This window comes from Nicotiana attenuata, unplaced genomic scaffold (genome assembly GCF_001879085.1).
Source record: "Nicotiana attenuata strain UT unplaced genomic scaffold, NIATTr2, whole genome shotgun sequence".
Lineage (NCBI taxonomy): Eukaryota > Viridiplantae > Streptophyta > Magnoliopsida > Solanales > Solanaceae > Nicotiana > Nicotiana attenuata.
The window spans coordinates 55,002-73,709 of record NW_017675109.1 but is presented as its reverse complement, the minus strand read 5'-3'; the positions used below and the strand labels follow the sequence as shown (position 1 = coordinate 73,709).

The 18,708-nt window shown below is 37.1% G+C and overlaps 1 protein-coding gene across 1 annotated transcript; it reads left to right on the top strand.

Annotated features, from left to right (window-relative positions):
- Positions 1-8,339: 8,339 nt before the first annotated feature.
- Positions 8,340-10,634, top strand: LOC109219663 (transcription factor bHLH94-like). Its single transcript, XM_019384137.1, has 3 exons — positions 8,340-9,124; positions 9,646-10,071; positions 10,426-10,634. Exons 1-3 carry the CDS (start codon positions 8,708-8,710, stop codon positions 10,519-10,521), a joined length of 939 nt encoding a protein of 312 aa, XP_019239682.1. The 5' UTR covers positions 8,340-8,707; the 3' UTR covers positions 10,522-10,634.
- Positions 10,635-18,708: the final 8,074 nt, after the last annotated feature.

Below are 18,708 nucleotides of genomic sequence, written 5' to 3'. Positions count from 1 at the left end.
TCCTGGTTGTGCTTACCATTTTCTTGCTTTTAAAGGATGATCTTACCTGCTTCCCCCTTGCACAGGCCTCACAAACTTTGTCTTCCTTGAACTTGATGTTAGGTAACCCTATCACCAGGTCCTTGGAGACTAATTTGTTGAGCTGATTCAGACTTGCATGACCAAGTCTTTTGTGCCACAGGAGGGGATCATTGTCCAACACACTCAAGCAAGTGAGTTCATTTTCAGAAAGAGTGGACAAATCTACAATGTAAATATTGTTAACTCTTTTTCCCTGAAAACAATCTTGCCAGTGGTAAGATTAATCACAAAGCATTTGGTAGAGGAAAATGCTACAAGGTTACCTCTGTCACATAGTTGTGATACACTTATTAGGCTATATTTCAAGCCATCTATCAAGTAGACATTCTCAATGGAATGTGAGTCTGTCTTACCTACCTTTCCGACACCAATAATTTCACCTTTCTTCCCATTTCCAAAGGAGACATTACCTCCTTTTAAGTCCCTAAGTGAAAGGAACTGGTTCTTGCTTCCAGTCATATGTTCTGAGTAACCACTATCCATGTACCATATTTGGCTACTTCCCTTCACTTGGGCCTGCAAAAAGAAATCAGGGGTTAGTCTTAGGAACCCAAACTAGTTTGGGTCCCTTTCTATAGGCAAAGGGGTAAATTAAATTCCTTTTGGCCCACCTAGGCAACCTATTTTTCTCTTAAACAAAGGTTTTGTTCTTTTGACTGGCCTTTTCTTTTGCATTACATTCATTTTTGTAATGACCAGTCTTGCCACAGTGTGTGCAGATTTTGTTTTCGGGAAGAGTGATGTACTTGCTTTTAGGGTCCCACTTAGGTGCTTGGGTCCCGTAGCCAAGTCCTCTCTTGTTGCTACTATGGTGTTCTTGTAGCCAGGATAGTACATCAGAAGCCTTATTCCATTTGCAAGTTCTGTCTAGTTCATGCTTTACCTTCCTTAGATCTTCCTTTAAGATTCTTATCCGCTCATCCTTTTTGTACACCTCATCCTTCATCTTTCCTAGATTTTCTTCTAAGGTGAGATGTGTGTGATCAGCTTTCTTCTTACCTATTCCTAATTTCAGTTTTAAATTTTCAGACCTATGTTCTAAGACACTGGTGTTAAGTTCAAGAACCTGGTTCTTCAATTCAGCGTTTTTACTGTCACTCTCATTAGCCCTAGATTCTAGGTTTTTGCACTTGGCTTTTAAGATCACATACTCCCTAGATAGATGTTCCTTCTCATTGTTAATTATCTCAGACTCATCATCTAGCAATAGTTCAGATAACCTTTCTTTAGACAAAAGTTCAATCTTGTCTTTGAGATGAGTCACACTTACCTCTGTTCATCATATGATTCTCCGATGGCCATAAGTTCTTGTTCATCTCCAGCTTCATCTTCTAAATCTTCATCTGATGTCTCTCCCCAAGCAGCAACCATATTATTGGTTGATCCTTTGTTCCTTTTGGGTTGAACCTGTTCCATCTTTATGTTCCTTCGTTCAGCCCTTTCCTTCTTCCATTCAATTTCCCACTAGGGACAGTTCTTGATCATGTGATCAGTCTTGCCATATTTGTAGCAACCCGCGTGGGTCTGTTTCTTAGGAGCTCTTGGTTTGTTGAAGGTTGTACCTCCTGAATAACCCTTTCCTCTCATCAGGTACTTTTTGAAATCCCTTGTGATCATGGCCACTTCATCATCCTCTAAATCTTCACCTTCAGCTATTCTGAGAGCCAGACTCCTTTCCTTCTTGGGTGAATCCGTTTTCATAGTTTGCCTTCTCAATTCATAGGCAGTGAGATTTCCAATCAGTTCATCCAACTTGAGAGTAGAAATGTTTTTTGATTCCTGAATAGCAGTGATTTTGCTTTCCCAAGTTACTGGTAAGACCCTTGTCAAAATTTTCTTAACCTTGTCTTCTTCAAGGATAATTCTCCCAAGAGATTTAAGTTCATTTGTTAATATTGTGAACCTTGTGTACATCTCCTGGATAGTTTCTCCTTCCTTCATGGTGAAATTTTCATATGAGAGTATAGCAGTGTTACTCTTGATCTCTTTACTAGAGGAGTTCCTTCATGAGCCACTTGTAAAGTGTCCCATATCTCCTTAGCAGTGGTACAGCTTTGAATTATGCTGTACTCGTCTCGACCTAGTCCACACACAAGCCATTTCTTGGCCTTGGCATTCTTTTCCCATTTCTTCAAATCTTCAGCAGTGCAGTTAGCTCTTGTCTTTGGCACGTCCACTCCTTCAGCATTCTTCTTTGTAGTAGCTAGGGGACCATCAGTGACTATGTCCCAGAGTTCATAGTCTTCTCCTATGATGTGGTCTCTCATCCTGTTCTTCCACCAAGAATAGTACTGACCATTAAAGAGTGGGGGCCTAGTAATGGATTGCCCTTCCCAGTTTCCAGGTGGTGCACTCATCTTGATCTGTTCCTAAGGTGTTAACCTCTTCAAGGATAATCTGCTCTGATACCAATTGATGTTTTATACTTCAATACCACACAAGAGGGGAGGGGGGGGGTGATTTGTGTGGTACCCAATTTTTCATTTAACTAAACTATAGAAGGACCTGGTTCTTCTATGTGTTCCAACTACTACTGTTTGCGTAATAAGAAGCAAAGAAAATAAAAACACGGAGATTTTACATGGAAAACACCTGGCTCAAAAGGTGAAAAAACCACGGCCTACTACTCAGTAGGATTTTCCCAAACTTCCACTAAAATCACTGAGCCAAAACATCATTTACAAAACTTTTTGTAAACTTAAGGATTAACTCTAATCCCGTTGTGGCACACAGCCTCAACTGCTGCAACAACTTCAAGTTAACTCTAACTTGAACACTCTAAATACCTAATACAATTGCTTCTATAAAAGCTAAAAGGTACACTGTAAAATCACCTACTACAATTGAACTAGAATAAAAGATAGATACTTGGAACTGGTTCTTCTATCTGGTTCAAGTAGCTTCAGGATTGCACGCTTGAATCACACATAAATTGCTTGCAAAATCGCCTTGCTCTTTTGCTCTCAATTTAGGTTTAACTTCTGCTTATGTGTAACACCTGTAAAAGAGAACAACATTGATATTTAATTGGTTAGTAGTTAGAGATTAACTAGGATACAGATTCTACTCTTTTATCGTAGAAGAGTTCTAGTTGATCTCATACTTTAACACTATCCTCTTCTTAAAATATGTTCTCTTCATGTAAGGAGTCTTTTTCTCCTTATCCAGTATGCAACCTTTTCGATCAGATCAGGAGATATTACTTCTGCTAAGTTAGATTTATCTCCTTCACGTGCATCTCACATGTTTAGGTCGATCGTGACTGTGTTTCACAAGATGGACCTGGTCTATGTCTGAGTTCTTTTGTCAGTCTTCAAAACTTCACCTGTTCTTGGGCCAACACAACATCAGAAACTAGTTCTAAGGCATACTTCTTCTGATTGAGAAGTATCCCTTGCTTTGATCTCAGCACTTCAATGCCCAAGAAATACTTGAGTTCTCCAAGATCTTTGACCTTGAAATTGTTTTGCAAGGTCTGTTTTTCCTCATCAATGAGGTCCTTGTCACTCCCAGTGATAAGTAGGTCATCAACATTGATTAAAATGATCACAATACACCCTTATCTCTATTTAGTGAACTGAGAATGAACGTGAGAACTTTGACAGTACCCAGCTTCTATGTTAGACTCCACAGTATTACGTTGTAGCATTGTACATTTGATTTGTCGTAAGATAATTGACATCATTTCAAGGACAAGATTATCTTGAGGTTATAAGTATTATGCTATTTCAAACAAGTGATATGTAAATTCGTGAAGGTGAGAGGGTAAGCGAATCGATGAAAATGAGTTTCGTGGAAAATTATCAATTTGGGATAAAATACGGCCCGAGCTATAATACCCCATATTTATGGACTAGTGCCATACAAGGTACCACATGACTATGATAATAAGGTATATAAAGTGTGTTAAAAGTGATTAATATTTAAGTAATTTGAGATAATTCTTAATTATGTGGAGAATTGGTTAATTATTAATTTTTAGTGGGAGATTAACAATGTAATTAAAATTTATGGATAAGTTTAATGAAGACCCTATCCCCACGTGGCAGCAAGGGACTTAAGCATCAATGACTCTTTGGCCTTTATAATTAGGTGGCATGTTTAGGGAAATTTTGGATAAAATAATCCTTAAAAGTGGGGCCCACAAACCTCAAAGATAAGGGATTTTCATACTTCTTCTAAGTGAGATACTCATGTTGCTAAGCAACGGGAAAAATCTCAAACAAGAATTCATATGAAACTTCATAACGCTAGAGCAGTGTGAGATGCAATTCTAATAGAGCAAGGAACAATCTTTCTCAAGTGTATCATACGGATTTTTTCCTACTTCGATCCGTCGTTACGTGTTTTTCGTAAAAGACGTGGGTTAGAGGGATTGTTAAGAGAATACGCTCAGGTATGTTAAGGCTATCCATTCTTTCCTTTTGGCATGATCCATACGATACAAACGAAACGAGCAAATGCACAACTTTCATAAATGACTCTATTCATAGAAATACTAGAAGTTCATATGTTCTTGATTCCACATGTGTCATATTATTCTATCATTTGTTCATGGGTCTTAGAAAATACGTAAGTTGATAAATTTTATTTCATGATATTAATCAAAGGCATATTGATCTTATAAACATTCCGAGAAATTTTATTAACGTATTTCTTATGCATTTCATTCATTTATACATGTACATTGACCCATGACCAGATGGCGTTATATGCGCGCATATTATATGTATATGAGGTATGAAAAATTGTAACAGCGTTATATACACATCACCACCTGATCAGCTGTATACATTGATATTTTGCCCACAGTGCCGAGATGATATGATGGGATGCACTCAGAGGCTTGATGATGTTATGAATGCATATACCTATGTATGGTATCATATTTATATGTATATGCATAATATTATAAATATTAAATAATTCACAGAGCTATTCAGACTTACATGTTGAGTCTTTTATTCAATGTTTCTCTCATGTCTATTATTTACTGATTCTCATTCCTTATATACTCGGTACATTATTTGTATTGACGTCCCTTTTGCCTGGTGCTGTGTTTCATGCCTGCAGGTCCCGATAGATAATTTGAGAGTCCTCCAAGTAGGCTATCAGCTCAGCGGAAGGTAATGGTGCGCTCCATATGCTTCGGAGTTGCTTATTTGGATATGTATAAATTGGTATGACGGGGCCCTGTCCCGACCTTTATGGTATTCATATACTCTTAGAGGCTTCTAGACATATGTCATGTATATGAAAGATTGTATGGCCTTGTCGGCCTATGTTTAGTGTTCGGGTGATCATTTTGTCCTTATAGGCCTGTACGTCATATGTATAAGTCGGTATATCATGTTGGGTCATCCTATGTCGAGTATTCCCTCATGCTTTATTCTAGTTAGCTCATGACAGCCTTTCTGGTTCATTTACCTATGATATAATACGTTACACTGGTACTCGGTTGAGTAAGGCACCTGGTGCCCGTCGCGGCCCATTGGTTTGGGTCATGAAAAACGTAGTATCAGTGCAGTTCTGTCCTAGGGTGTCTACAAGACGTTTCTAGTGGAGTCTTGTTTATGGGTGTGTTGTGTACCATACTTATAAGCAGGAGGCTACAGGGCATTTAGGACTGTCACTCTTTCTTCTTACTCTAGATCGTGTGGTAGAGCTCACTTGTAAGAATCCAAACTCCTAAATTTTATTTTATTCGTAATAAGACGATACCTACATCGAAAGACAGTTGGTAAGAGATTGCATGTGGCTATGGAAGAGTTGAGTCAGAGGGAACTCGATTTTGCATGATGCTTATGATGAGTAAATATAAGGTCTTTAGCAGATCATGTGTGTACTAAGACATGTAAGCTTATTGATAAGGAGCGTTAAGACATAAACATCTATCCACCCTTACCGTAAAAAGCAACGAGAGAATCAGAAGGTAGATACAAGTTTCAATAAGTTAAAGAAGCAAGGTGAAGAAGGGTACGAGGTACCTAACTGGTGAACATTATCATTATTTACCATTCAGGAAGAGAGATATAAGCATTTTGAGTTACCTTCAACAGTAGCAGAGGTATGTACAATCGGCCACACCCTTCTCAGTTATACCCTATGGAAGCTAACAAATATGGTTTAAGAGAAGGACGAGATATCAGGATCCGGCTGGGGTTAGAGTAACCCCAAATAATGGATGGATTGTTTGCGTTAGTTGACATTTCCGTATGATATTTCAAATGTGCTAATAGATCTCCTTGTGAGACAAATTGGAGGCCTGGTTGTTCTACTTGGTCTCCCTTGTGAGTCTACTTAAACATGATCATGTAGCTCATGGTGTTGATCCCCTTCTACTGTCAACTCAACTGGTTGGATCTCAACCTAATAAGGTCCTGCAACTACAGGGGCTTCATTTGTTTGAGTTGAGGTTGATCCATTGTTTCTCCTGTGTCAGGTGCTGCATCAGTGAGATTTTGTGAATCAATAACTGAATTTTCCACTCCTGGCATTGTTTCTCCTGTTTCAGGTGTTAGTTCCTCCTCTGTAGGATGTTCATCATGAGAATCTCCTGCATGTGCCTGGCTTATTCTTGTATTCATTGTCTCTTTGAACAGAAAAATATCACCCTTCCTCTTGTGTTTCAGTTTTAAAAGGAAATAGTGATTCCTTGAACTGAACATCCCTGCTAACAAAGAACTGACGGTCTTCAAGACCATATAATTTGTACACCAATTTCTCTAATTCAGCAAAGTTTCCGAATAGTCGCCAAATGAATTAGTTATAATATTCTAAAGGGAAAAAATATTTAACCATAATAATTAATCTATTTTGCTTAAATTATTCACCTCATATGTATAATTCATAAATCGGGATCACCTGGTGAGCCAATATAATGCTTGAAACAGACTTCTCTTCACCCTGTCAAAACTCCACTTCTAAATGTTTCACTCGCTAATTAATTGTGGCATTTGTCCTGCGCGCGCGTTAATCTGCGTTTGTCTGCTTTAGGTCCCACAACAAGTTCACCATCTTGCGGAATATAAAATGTGTACATTATAACATAGTAGGTCCTTCGTTCCATAAGTGGCGTAGGCAGGATTTCCACGAAGGGGGTTCAAAATTTTCTTTTTGTAGCTAGTGGGAATTGAACCTACGACCTTATGAAAGTTTTGAACCACCTTGACCACTAAGCTACAGTTTTGAGTTATCTTATGGGGGTTCAAAACTTAATTGTATTGGGTGATACCCTTTTTTGCTTGAGCCCGACCGGGTGGAACCGGTCCGGAGCAAGTCGGGGCCATCGAACCCGACCGGATGCAAGGTAGAACGACGGCCACGTCTACAACCGAGGTCGAGTCATTTCGAGACCGTTACGGAGCTCGAAAGGAATCACCACCGGATGGAGAAACACACAAGGTCGGAAGCCGGGCTCGTAACGGATAACCAAGCGTCGCCGGATATCTCGCCCAAACGTGATTTTCTCAACCATTTCAGGCCATTGAGGCGTAATTACAGGGATCCACGATGTAATCAATTTACCTACCTTATTTTTACCCTTAATCAGAATGTATAAATGGGTATCTCTCTAAATTCTTGTGGGGCATCAAGCACAATTGTTCTAAGCAATATTATATTCTGCGATTATTTACTTTAACAGCAAATTGTTGAGTCTTTATCTTTATTTTCCTCAACCTAAAAGCCTTTTGTATCTTTTAGTTCACGGATCCTTAAAACCCCATATAAATTCAATTGTTATCCGGATTCGAGGGTAAACATTAATATATAGAGATAAAAAATAGATTTTACCTTATATACACAGCGTAATTTTTCGGCGAAGGGGGTTCGGTTGAACCCCCTAACCGAACCCCCTTCAGCCCCCCTAAATCCGCCCCTGCGTCCCATTATATGGTATCGTTTGAATCTGCCTTGTCAACGCATTCGAGCCTTATCGGTCTCGATGGATCTGATAAATGTATCAATAAATTTCTCTTTTTTTTATAACTTTTATGAAGGAGACCGGGGGCAGAATTTCATTATTAATGCAAAGTGTGTCAAGAGTTAAATCCGCTTATTTTCATTATATGCATTTTAAATATTTGAATTGCTAATTTTTGTGACTTATAATACTTTTAATGTTAATTTCAAAAAATATGAGCACATTTAAAGATTCTATATCCAAAGTTATAGTCAAAATTAAGAACTTTGACTCCTTGAAGTAGCGAATGGTGCCACATTAAAAAAAAATAGAGTAACTAAGTTATTTGCTTGCTTTGAACTCGTATTACAAAAGCCCCAGAGTTTAGAGTGCAAATTCAAGAGCTTTTAACTTCTCTACCCTTCTCTCTCCTCTATGTATTAGTCACGTTTGACATACTCTGCATTTGTTTGGTTAAGCTTGTTGTTTTGTTTGTTCTTTTAGAACTCTAGTGCGTGGGCTTGTAAAGGTGTATATATTGTTAATTGCTACTTCATCTTCTACTTGTTTTGGTTCCTTTTCTTTTTCCCTATTCTTACACTTTTCTAGTCCATATGTTCACTCTGCTATATGAAGGAAAGAAAGTCCTGAAAATGCAAGTCTCTGCTTGGTAGAAATAGACTACTTGGATTCGAATTATTAGTTAAACCTGAGAAACAAATCATGGCATTAGAGACTGTGGTTTACCCTCAAGAACAATTTGGCTATTTTTATAATAAAGAGTTTTATGCATCATCAACTAGTTCCTTTCCTCATAGTATAAGTAATTGGGAGTCTTCATCTTGTAATTCAATGATGCAAAATCAAGAGAAAGAATACTATTGGGGTATTTCAAATTCTTCACCAGAAGCTGCAGCAGCTTGCAATAATGTTGAGGAGAATCAGCTGTTTTTGGAGGCAGCAGACACTTCAGGAGGCAGGAGGAAAAGAAGACGGACGGCTAGAGGTAGCAATAAGAACAGGGAAGAATTGGAAAACCAGAGAATGATACATATTGCGGTGGAGCGCAATCGTAGGAAGCAGATGAATGAATATCTTACTCTTCTTCGATCTTTGATGCCCTCTTCCTACGTTCAAAGGGTAGATCTGTTCCTGTTCTCTTCCCCTTCTCACATCTATTTTCGGAAGGCCGTTTGGCCATAAACACTATTTTACTATGAGTTTAAATTACATACATCCATATTAGTATAAAACTTGTTTTGAGTTACGAAAACACAATTTTTTCCTCTGATAATCTTTTTTAAACATAACTTAATTACTTACAAATATATATCTGTTTAACAAAAGAAGTGTAGCCTTGGCGTAACTTTAAATGATTAGGAGGTCACGGGTTCGAGCCGTGGAAACAACCCTTGCAAAAATGTAAGGTAAGACTGTGTTTAATAGACCCTTATAGTCCGACCCTTCCTCGGACCCCGCGCATGCATAGCGGGAGCTTAGTGCATTGGGCCGCCCTATATCTATTTAACCAATACTAGTATATTTTACACGTTAACCCGATAGTGTCCAACGCTTTTGTATGTCCAGGAATTTATCATGTTGTATAGTTTAATTTCGTTCTCTTTTCCTTCTCCTATATTAAAGAAAGACTTCGCTTTCAGGCTGACCAAGCATCAATAATTGGAGGAGCAATAAACTTTGTGAAAGAGATAGAACAGCATCTTCAAACGCTAGAAGCTCAAAAGAGAACCAGTACTCATCAACAACAACACGAAAATGGCATATCATCACCACTTTTTGCTGATTTCTTCTCTTTCCCACAGTACTCAACAACACATTCAAATCATGCCAGCAGTTCACCGGAAGCTGCAACAAATTCAACCGAACCGGCGGCCAAGAATAGATCAGTGATGGCTGACATAGAAGTGAACCTAGTGGACAGCCATGCCAACCTCAAAATACTATCAAAGAGAAGGCCAAAACAACTCCTGAAAATAGTAGCAGGACTTCAGTGTCTGTGTCTCACTATTCTTCACCTTAATGTCACTACTGTCGACCAAATGGTTCTTTACACCCTTAGTGCTAAGGTTAGTGATTAATTTCTAGAAGTCCCAATAGCTTTTACTTAACATTCATAGATTAGAGTAATTAGTAGCTTTGTTACAAGCCTGATTATAATAAATTACACAAAATAGTGTAGTGCACAAATTATAATTAACACTATCAATATATATAACTTATAATAAGTAATTAAACACATTAAGTAACCATTATAAATCATGTAAAATACATGTCATGCATTTATTGGATTGGTACGGATATCGAAACTAAGAAAACTCTTTAATTTTACTTTCCGTTAATTCTTTCTGTTTCCCTTTTAGCAAAATGTTTCATATTTCTAATTTAAATTTTCTGTGTGCATGGATGAAAATTTGGAACAGGTAGAGGAAGGGTGTCAACTAACTACAGTAGAGGAAATTGCTCAAGCTGTTAATCAATTGCTGGCTGGAATCCAAGAGGAGGCTGCTTCAAGATGAAAAGAAAATCCCTTAGCTTAGTTTAATGTCCTGGGACAAATCTTTCCCAAAATGTTATCTCTCTTGTTTATTTCTATATTAAATTTTCTTACTTTGATTACTTTTCTTTTTTGTTTAAAAGCACTTGTACAGGATACTCACATGCCACTTTCTCTTGCAGAATCTCTCCGCTATAAGTAACAATAAAAAGGAAAAAAATTAAACTGAAAAAGAAATTCCAATAAATAAGTACACCCATCTAATGCATCCAGCAATAGGTGACAACTAGAAAATGCCAAACTTTGACAGAAAAGTTATAATTACACTAAATGTCTATAAAGCATTTTTTGAAAGTCACTTGATGTAGTATAGTATCTGTATTTAATTTGCTTTAGTACTCCTTCCGTTCACTTTTACTTATCTAATATATTAAAAATATATTTTTACTTTTTCTTATCCATTTTAGCAAATCAAGAGAAAGATAACTTTTTTTCTTGTTTTACCCTTGTCATTAATTATTCATTCCCCAAATCATTTCTCAAGACATTGTGAAATACTATTATTGCTATGGGTATTATGATAAAAAAAACTTCATTTATTATTTCTCAAGGAAAGTGCAAAGTCCATTGTGAACAAGTAAAAATGAACGAAGAGGGTACTAGACAGATTTAGCCCAAACCTTATCGCTTAGAAGGTGTGAATAATTTCTTTTTTATAAAGAGCCTAGCCTAGATAAGTATTTAAACACATTAGATTTGTTTGACCAAAAAGTGTTAAGCCTTTTTGTTAAACTAATTAAATAAGATGATAATGGGTAAATCCTAGTTAAATATAATAAATCCTAGATTTGAGATTAACAGACGTTAATAATGCAAAACCGCATTCAAGATTATTAAGTACTAAGGGGGTATTTAATGATGTTGTTATGAATGGATGGGGAACAATGACAAGCAATAAATATGATAAATGGCAATAATGTAAATAGAGAGAATGATTCACCCAAATATTCAATGAGGTGGATGATTCTCTCTCTGACAATGATGTAAGGCAATCAAACGTGGGAATATAGAAAACTTTCTCAGATCTGATGTGAGAAAGCTTGGGACCAACAATAAATCGAATCTTTTGTAAAGACAATGTTTGTAATTACTTGATAGTCAACTTTTCTAGAGAGAGCTTATCATAAAGAATATTACATATCGTTTCTTTTTCTCTCTATTCCTACTTATATAGGACATATCCCTTACCTACTGAAAGTTCAAGTGCAGAGGATATTCTGTACAATATTCTTTTAAAATATCTTATTACAAAACTAGCCGTTTTGGCCGATCTGAGTGTTCGACCTCGACCTTAGCAGCTCGGCTCGCCAATGTTACTTCTTAAGCACGACCTCGACCTAATCGACTCTTAAATACCCTCTCATAGGCAATGTTCCCTTGATCAAATTTTGGCCCATACAAAGTTGTCTTAGATTGAAAAGCTACTACAAGATTCCTTTCTCCCTTCCCATTGGCCCTTGCTAAAATCTTGCAAGAAACAGAAAGTTTACAAACAAGATATAGATCGCGTAAAAGCAAAATCGTGCCTATACATTAGGCAACCATTTATAGGAACACACAATTTGAAATGGAGGGAATACTTGGTTGATGAACTGAACAATGAGAGATAGGCTAGTTGTGTGACGGAATCCAAAAGATGGCCATCTAGCATATTTTTCTCGTTCTTCTCCCAACACATACTACTAGTTTACTACAAGTTTGAAGTTACTCAATACTGGTAAAAGGTTGCAGGTATTCCATAAATTTAATCGAGTTGTGAGTAAGTTGGTCCGGACATTACATTACTATTATTTAAAAAAGAGATCGCAAAAAAGGAAGAATTACATCATGTACAGCTAACATATGGAGGTAACGGTTGTCGGGGTTTCGCGTAGTTCCAAAGAGTCAGTTTTGTGCTTTACATACTGAAAACTGAAAAGCCTTGAAAAGGAGGCCAACTGATTTTATTGTGAATCTGAGCTCTTCTATTTCCTGCAGGGGCGAAGGTAGGTAGCATTGACCATCCTTCGTCAAAAAATTACATTGTATATATAGGTAAAACATTACTCTCTCCGGTCCACAATAAGTGACCAATTTACTTTTTTATTTTGGTCCAAAATAAGTGTCCATTTATATAATCAAGAAAAAATTCAATTGGTTTTTCCAAAATTACACTTATGTACGTATAACGTATCCCTAAAAAGTCATTTTCTCCTTGCATTTGAGAAGAGCAGTAAGTGCTACTATAACTATGCTGCAACATTTAATGAAGGCAGTTAGTCACACTAACTATTTTCCTCTAGAATTTAGTATTTCCTTAATGGGTATGCCCAAAGCAAATTAATCACTTATTGTGAACCGGAGAGAGTATATTTTAATGATATATATAACATATATTGAACACCCTTTTTCGAAATTTTTTTTTACTTATTTCAAGTTTAAACACCCTCTAAATGAAATTCATGCTATACACAAATGTTGGTTCTTTCATTCGTCAAGACAAGTTTAACCACTCATGTTTATAACCTCTTTTTGCTCGGTCAACAGTTTTTTATCTTCTCTATTGAGATATGTAAGTTTTGATAATTAACAAACAAATGAAGATAATGAGATTGTGTGTGATGGACTGGGACTTGGTAAGTAATTTAGGCCTCATTTGTTTGCACTTAATGAAGGTCTGAATCTTGATCATTCAGATCTCAAACATTAAGTGCGTTTATTTTTAAAGTCTGAATCTTAATTATTCAGATCTTAATCATTAAGTTTTTTTTTTTCACTTCACAGCCACTTAATGAGTCTGAATAGGTCTGTATAATTAAGATCTATAACAGAGACTTAATTTCATCAAGATGCTATCACACATTCATTATTAACTGTCGCCACCGCCTACCATTATCAACTACCACCATGCCGCCGCTACCACCATACTCAACCACCACCACCTCCACCTCCACCACCACCATGCCACCATCATCCTCAATCATAGCCGCCACCATTATCGACCATCACCACCCACTGTCCCCACCACTCCGACCACTATAATTCTCACCCACAATCAACACTCATCCACCTCAACTACCACAACTGACCACCCCATCACCATCAACAACTACAGCCGGCACTGCCCATCATTATAACCTACAAACACCCACCATCTTCATCAGTCATAACTACTACTACCACCCACCATATTAACTATCACCACCACCATCCTCAATCATAATCGCCACCACTACCAATAACTAATAGCTACTAGCATGAACCACCATCATCAACCAAAACTGCCATCAACCACCGCCTCTAGTCTGCATTCTCCCGTTAGCAATCACCACCAACAACTATCATATTTTATTGATAGAATATTAGATTAGTTAATATTTCATTTGAATTTTATGTTTATTAATTTTCAAATAAAGATAAATTTTATACATTCAGATGTTAAAAATCAAACAGTCTTAATTATTTAGTATTCAGATCTTAATACACATCTTAATATATTCAGATGTGTATTTAGATTCGGATGTCTTAATCTTAATACATATCTTGATGTCCAGATGTGTATTCAGATTCAGACGTTTTAATCTTAAAAAAAACAAATGAGGCAGACGTGGTTGCATTTTGATGCAATTGGAACATATTTAGAACCAAGTGGACTATGTGGTTAAGTATCATGGTTTAACGGTGGGCTAAATCCTATTTTGAATAGGAGTTGTGTCATCATTTCTGTCTTGTGTGGGAAGAATCTTATAGAGATTTCTATTCATATATAACTGATTATCGCAATTGTTTCGATTTTCATCTTTAGGAGTTTGATATTTTACTTGGAGGATAGGTGCAAAGATTAGTCGAAATAACTCTTGAATATGTGAAGAGTGTAATACACTTTGGTAACAACCCTGTAGTTAGATGCCTAGGCCTCTGTTCTTGAGTCTATATAGAACTCTTAACTGTAGATAACAGTAAGCTATTTGGTGGTTGTATAAATATGGTCCGTCCCAAATGTGAATAACAGGAAGAATTGATCCTTCTATTAAATCTGGATTTAATGATGAAAATAATATGTTTGTTCTTTGTATAGGAATTCATGGATAGCATGCAAGATTGAAGGAATCAATCAGCAATGATCAAGGGACGCATGGATTGGCATACACGATTGAAGGAATCAATCAGAGGCAATCAAGGAAAGCAGACGTGATTAAAGGAAGCGTTGATACTGACGGAATCATTCAAGGCTAAACTGAAGGAATCAAATAAATCAAGTATATCGAAGATCTTGCAGAATAATCAATCAAGTATCTAAATCTGGAAGGATCAAGATTCCAGAATCGCGCACAAGGGAAAATATTTAAAGCCTCGTGTCAGTTAGAGCCGTTGTGGAATAACCTTATTCTTGAAAAGAATCACTCTCTTTCCAAGGATCAAATCTCTTCAAGCATCTCTCAAAGTATTTAAACTCGTAATCACTACTTAGCACATATACTTTGATCGAACCAAATACCCTCTCTTTGTTCTACAACAAACAAACATTATAGCCCTACTAAGACCTGCTGTGCAACAAGTTAGAGAAGAAAGAGAGCACAACCCTGGTGAGGCATTATATCAAAAGAAACGAGTGATATAGGAACTGAGCTATTGGTGTAGATCACACCATTCTCTGTGTACTCGAAGAAACTCATTCATTGAAAAAGAACTCCCTTGCAACCCAAGGGGATTAGACTAGGATTCCCAATAAATCCGAACCGGTATAAAAATTTTGGTGTCTTTAATTTCTGCATTTAATGTCTGCATCTTAAATTCTGTCGTTACTATTATCAAGTTATTACATCTAGTCGACTAATTGGAAAACTAGTCAACTGATAGCAATTAAGTTTAAAATTAAAAAATTCACCGCCTCCCCCCCCACCCCCCAATTGTACTTTCAATTGGTATTAGAGCAAGGCTCACATTTTTCTTTTGCTTAACAGCTTGTGAGAAAAAGTCATGGCAAATCAAGTTATCATAGGAGCACTCTTCTAGGAAGGAACTTCGCAAGTAAGGCCACCATACTTCAATGGACAATATTTCTCCCACTGAAAAGTGCGTATGGAAACATATAGGCAAAGGCGTATGATGTTAAAGTTTGGAGAGTTATCAAAAAGGGGAATTATCCTTTGCCGGCTGCCGCTCAACCACTTGCTGATCCTGAAGATATAGATTCATGTACAGATGAGCAAATGGCAGTGGTACAAATCAACAATAAGGTATGAGAAAATCTCCAGTTGTGACACAGCTAAAGAGATGTGGGACAAGCTTGAGGTTACATACGAAGGAACCAGCAAAGTAAAGGAAACACATATTGGTTCATGATTATGAACTCTTCCAAATGAAATAAGGAGAGTCTATTGAAGAGATGTTTGCCAGATTCAGCAAAATCATTAGCGATATGAAAGCTTTCGGCAAACCATATTCAAGTGGTGATCAAGTTAGAAAGATCCTTAGAAGCCCACCAACTACTTAGCAGACCAAAGTAGTCACACATGAATCTCAGGATCTGAATAAGTTATCTTGTGATGAACTTCGAGGAGAACTCATAGCCTTTGAAAAGACACATCTTAAGAAAACCAACCAAGAAGAAAAGAAGAAAACAGTCGCATTCAAGGCCACAACTGAAATAGCTGAAAATGATATCGATGATGATCCTGAAGCTCTTCAAGAAGAGATTGCTATGATGTCAAGAAACATGGATGGTTTAGTGAGAAGATTCATGAATACGAGGAGAGGAAGGATTCCACCTAGGCGATCCAGGCAATACAACGAACAAGATAAGGATGATGGGAAATGCTATGAGTGTGGAAGATTTGGACACATTCAAGCTGAGTGCCTAGATCTGAAAAGGAAAATCTCCAGAGGCTTCAAAAAGAACAAATTATTTGGAAGCTGGAGTGATGAAGCTAGTTCAGAACACGAAGAGATAGCAAATCTTTGCTTCATGACAATTCTGGAAAATTATATGAACAAATCTTCAGGATGCTGGACAGACGAGGACACTTCAAATGACGAATGCAAAGATAAAAACGAGAACTGTTTCATGGCATGAGGAAAAAAGCGAGGTAAGGTCTTATAACTGTGAAAGACGCAATGAGTTGCAGGATATTCTTGATCTTGCTTTGAAAGAGTCTTGAAAAATGATGAATGAGCTTAAGAGGCTCAATAAAGAAGTAAAAGACTGGAAGCTCAAACATGAAGTATGTGAAATCGAAAAAGAAGTACTTCAAGAAGAGTTTGAGGAATTGCAAATGCAATTCAATGGCATGCGCAAATCCACCAATCATAGTTCTATCAGGTCAAACAAGGCGACTTACCAGTCAACTGGAGAAGGACCAGCCAGAACAAAGTCCACTAGTACTAACACTAATGAATGACTTAAAAATGGGTCAGGAGTTACGTGTCACTACTCCAATAAAAGTGGACATAAATATTCTTTTTGTCGTTTTCGTAAGTCAAATATTTCAGGATGGATTTGGAAACCCTAAACAATTCTGAACCTAGTAGTACTAACCCACCAGGACCCAAGCAAGCTTGGATACCTAAAAGAAAGTAATCACTATGTTTTGCAGGAACACCACAGGAGAAGCCGCAAAGGAAAATGGTACTTAGACAGTACGTGTTCCAGTCACATGACAAGTGATAAAAACCTGTTCAAGGATGTTACAAAAATAGATGGAGGAAGCGTTAAGTTTGACGATGATTCAAAAGGAAAAATAATCGATACTGGAACAATTCCCTTCAATAACAACTACGATATTACTGAGGTTTATCTTGTCGATGGACTTAACTACAATCTTCTAAGTATAAGTCAGCTATGCGACTCAGGGTCTGAGGTACATTTTAAGAAAACAGACTGTGCTATTGAAGATGAGACAGGTAAAATAATCCTCCCAGGTAAAAGGTATGGAAATGTTTATACTCTTGACGGTTTTGAAAATATAGATGATCACATCTGTTTAACATCCATATCTGATGATCCCTAGTTATGGTATAGGAAACTCGGTCACGCAAGCATGCATTTGATAGAAAAATTGTCTAAGCATGAGTTGGTTATTGGTTTACCCAAATTGAATTTCACTAGAAATCATATTTGTGTTGCCTATCAAATAGGAAAACAAACTAGAAACTCTTTCAAAAACAAAGATATCGTATCTACTTCTAAACCTTTGCAACTGCTTCACATGGATTTATTTGGGCCTACTAGAACTGCTAGTATAGGAGGAAAACGATATGCTTTTGTTATTATTGATGATTATTCACGTTTCACTTGGGTGATTTTCTTATCTCATAAAGATGAAGCATTGGATATTTTTGAGATTTTCTGTAAGAAGGTTGAAAAAGAAAAGGGGTATCTAATTGCAATAATCCAGAGTGATCATGGAGGAGAATTTGAAAGCAGAGCATTTGAAGACTTCTGTAATGATCAAGGATATACTCATAACTTCTCTGCACCACGATCACCCCAACAGAATGGAGTCGTTGAAAGGAAAAACAGAACCCTACAAGATATGGCAAGAACTATGTTACTAGATCATTAACTGCCAAATCATTTATGGGCAGAAGGAGTAAGTACAACATGTCACATTCTCAACCGATGTCTCATAAGGCCCATTCTGAAGAAAACTCCTTATGAACTATGGAAAGGTAAAGGTCCTAATATCAGTTATTTTCATCCCTTTGGAAGTAAGTGTTAACGGTAAGGACAATCTTGGAAAATTCGATCCAAGAAGTGATGAAGGTATTTTTCTGGGCTATTCATTAAATAGTAGATCCTTTAGAGTCTATAATAAACGCACATTATGTGTGGAAGAATATGTACATGTTATATATGATGAAAATAACTCCTCGGCCGAGAAAGGAATTACTGCAGGTGATGAAGATCAAGCTCATGAAATTCAGGAGACAAGCAAATCTCAAAAGTCGACTGATGGATCTGATGCTGCGATAGAGTCAACTAATGAAACCAGTAACGGTCCACCAGAACATCCGATGGAGTCAACTACTCATACAGTTCATCCAAATGAATGGAGAAGTGAATCTGAATATCCTCAAAAATTTATCATAGGGGATCCAAACGAAGGAATAAAATCCAGGGGAGCTCTCAAAAAGAAAGCAAACATAGCATTAATCTCTTAGATTGAGC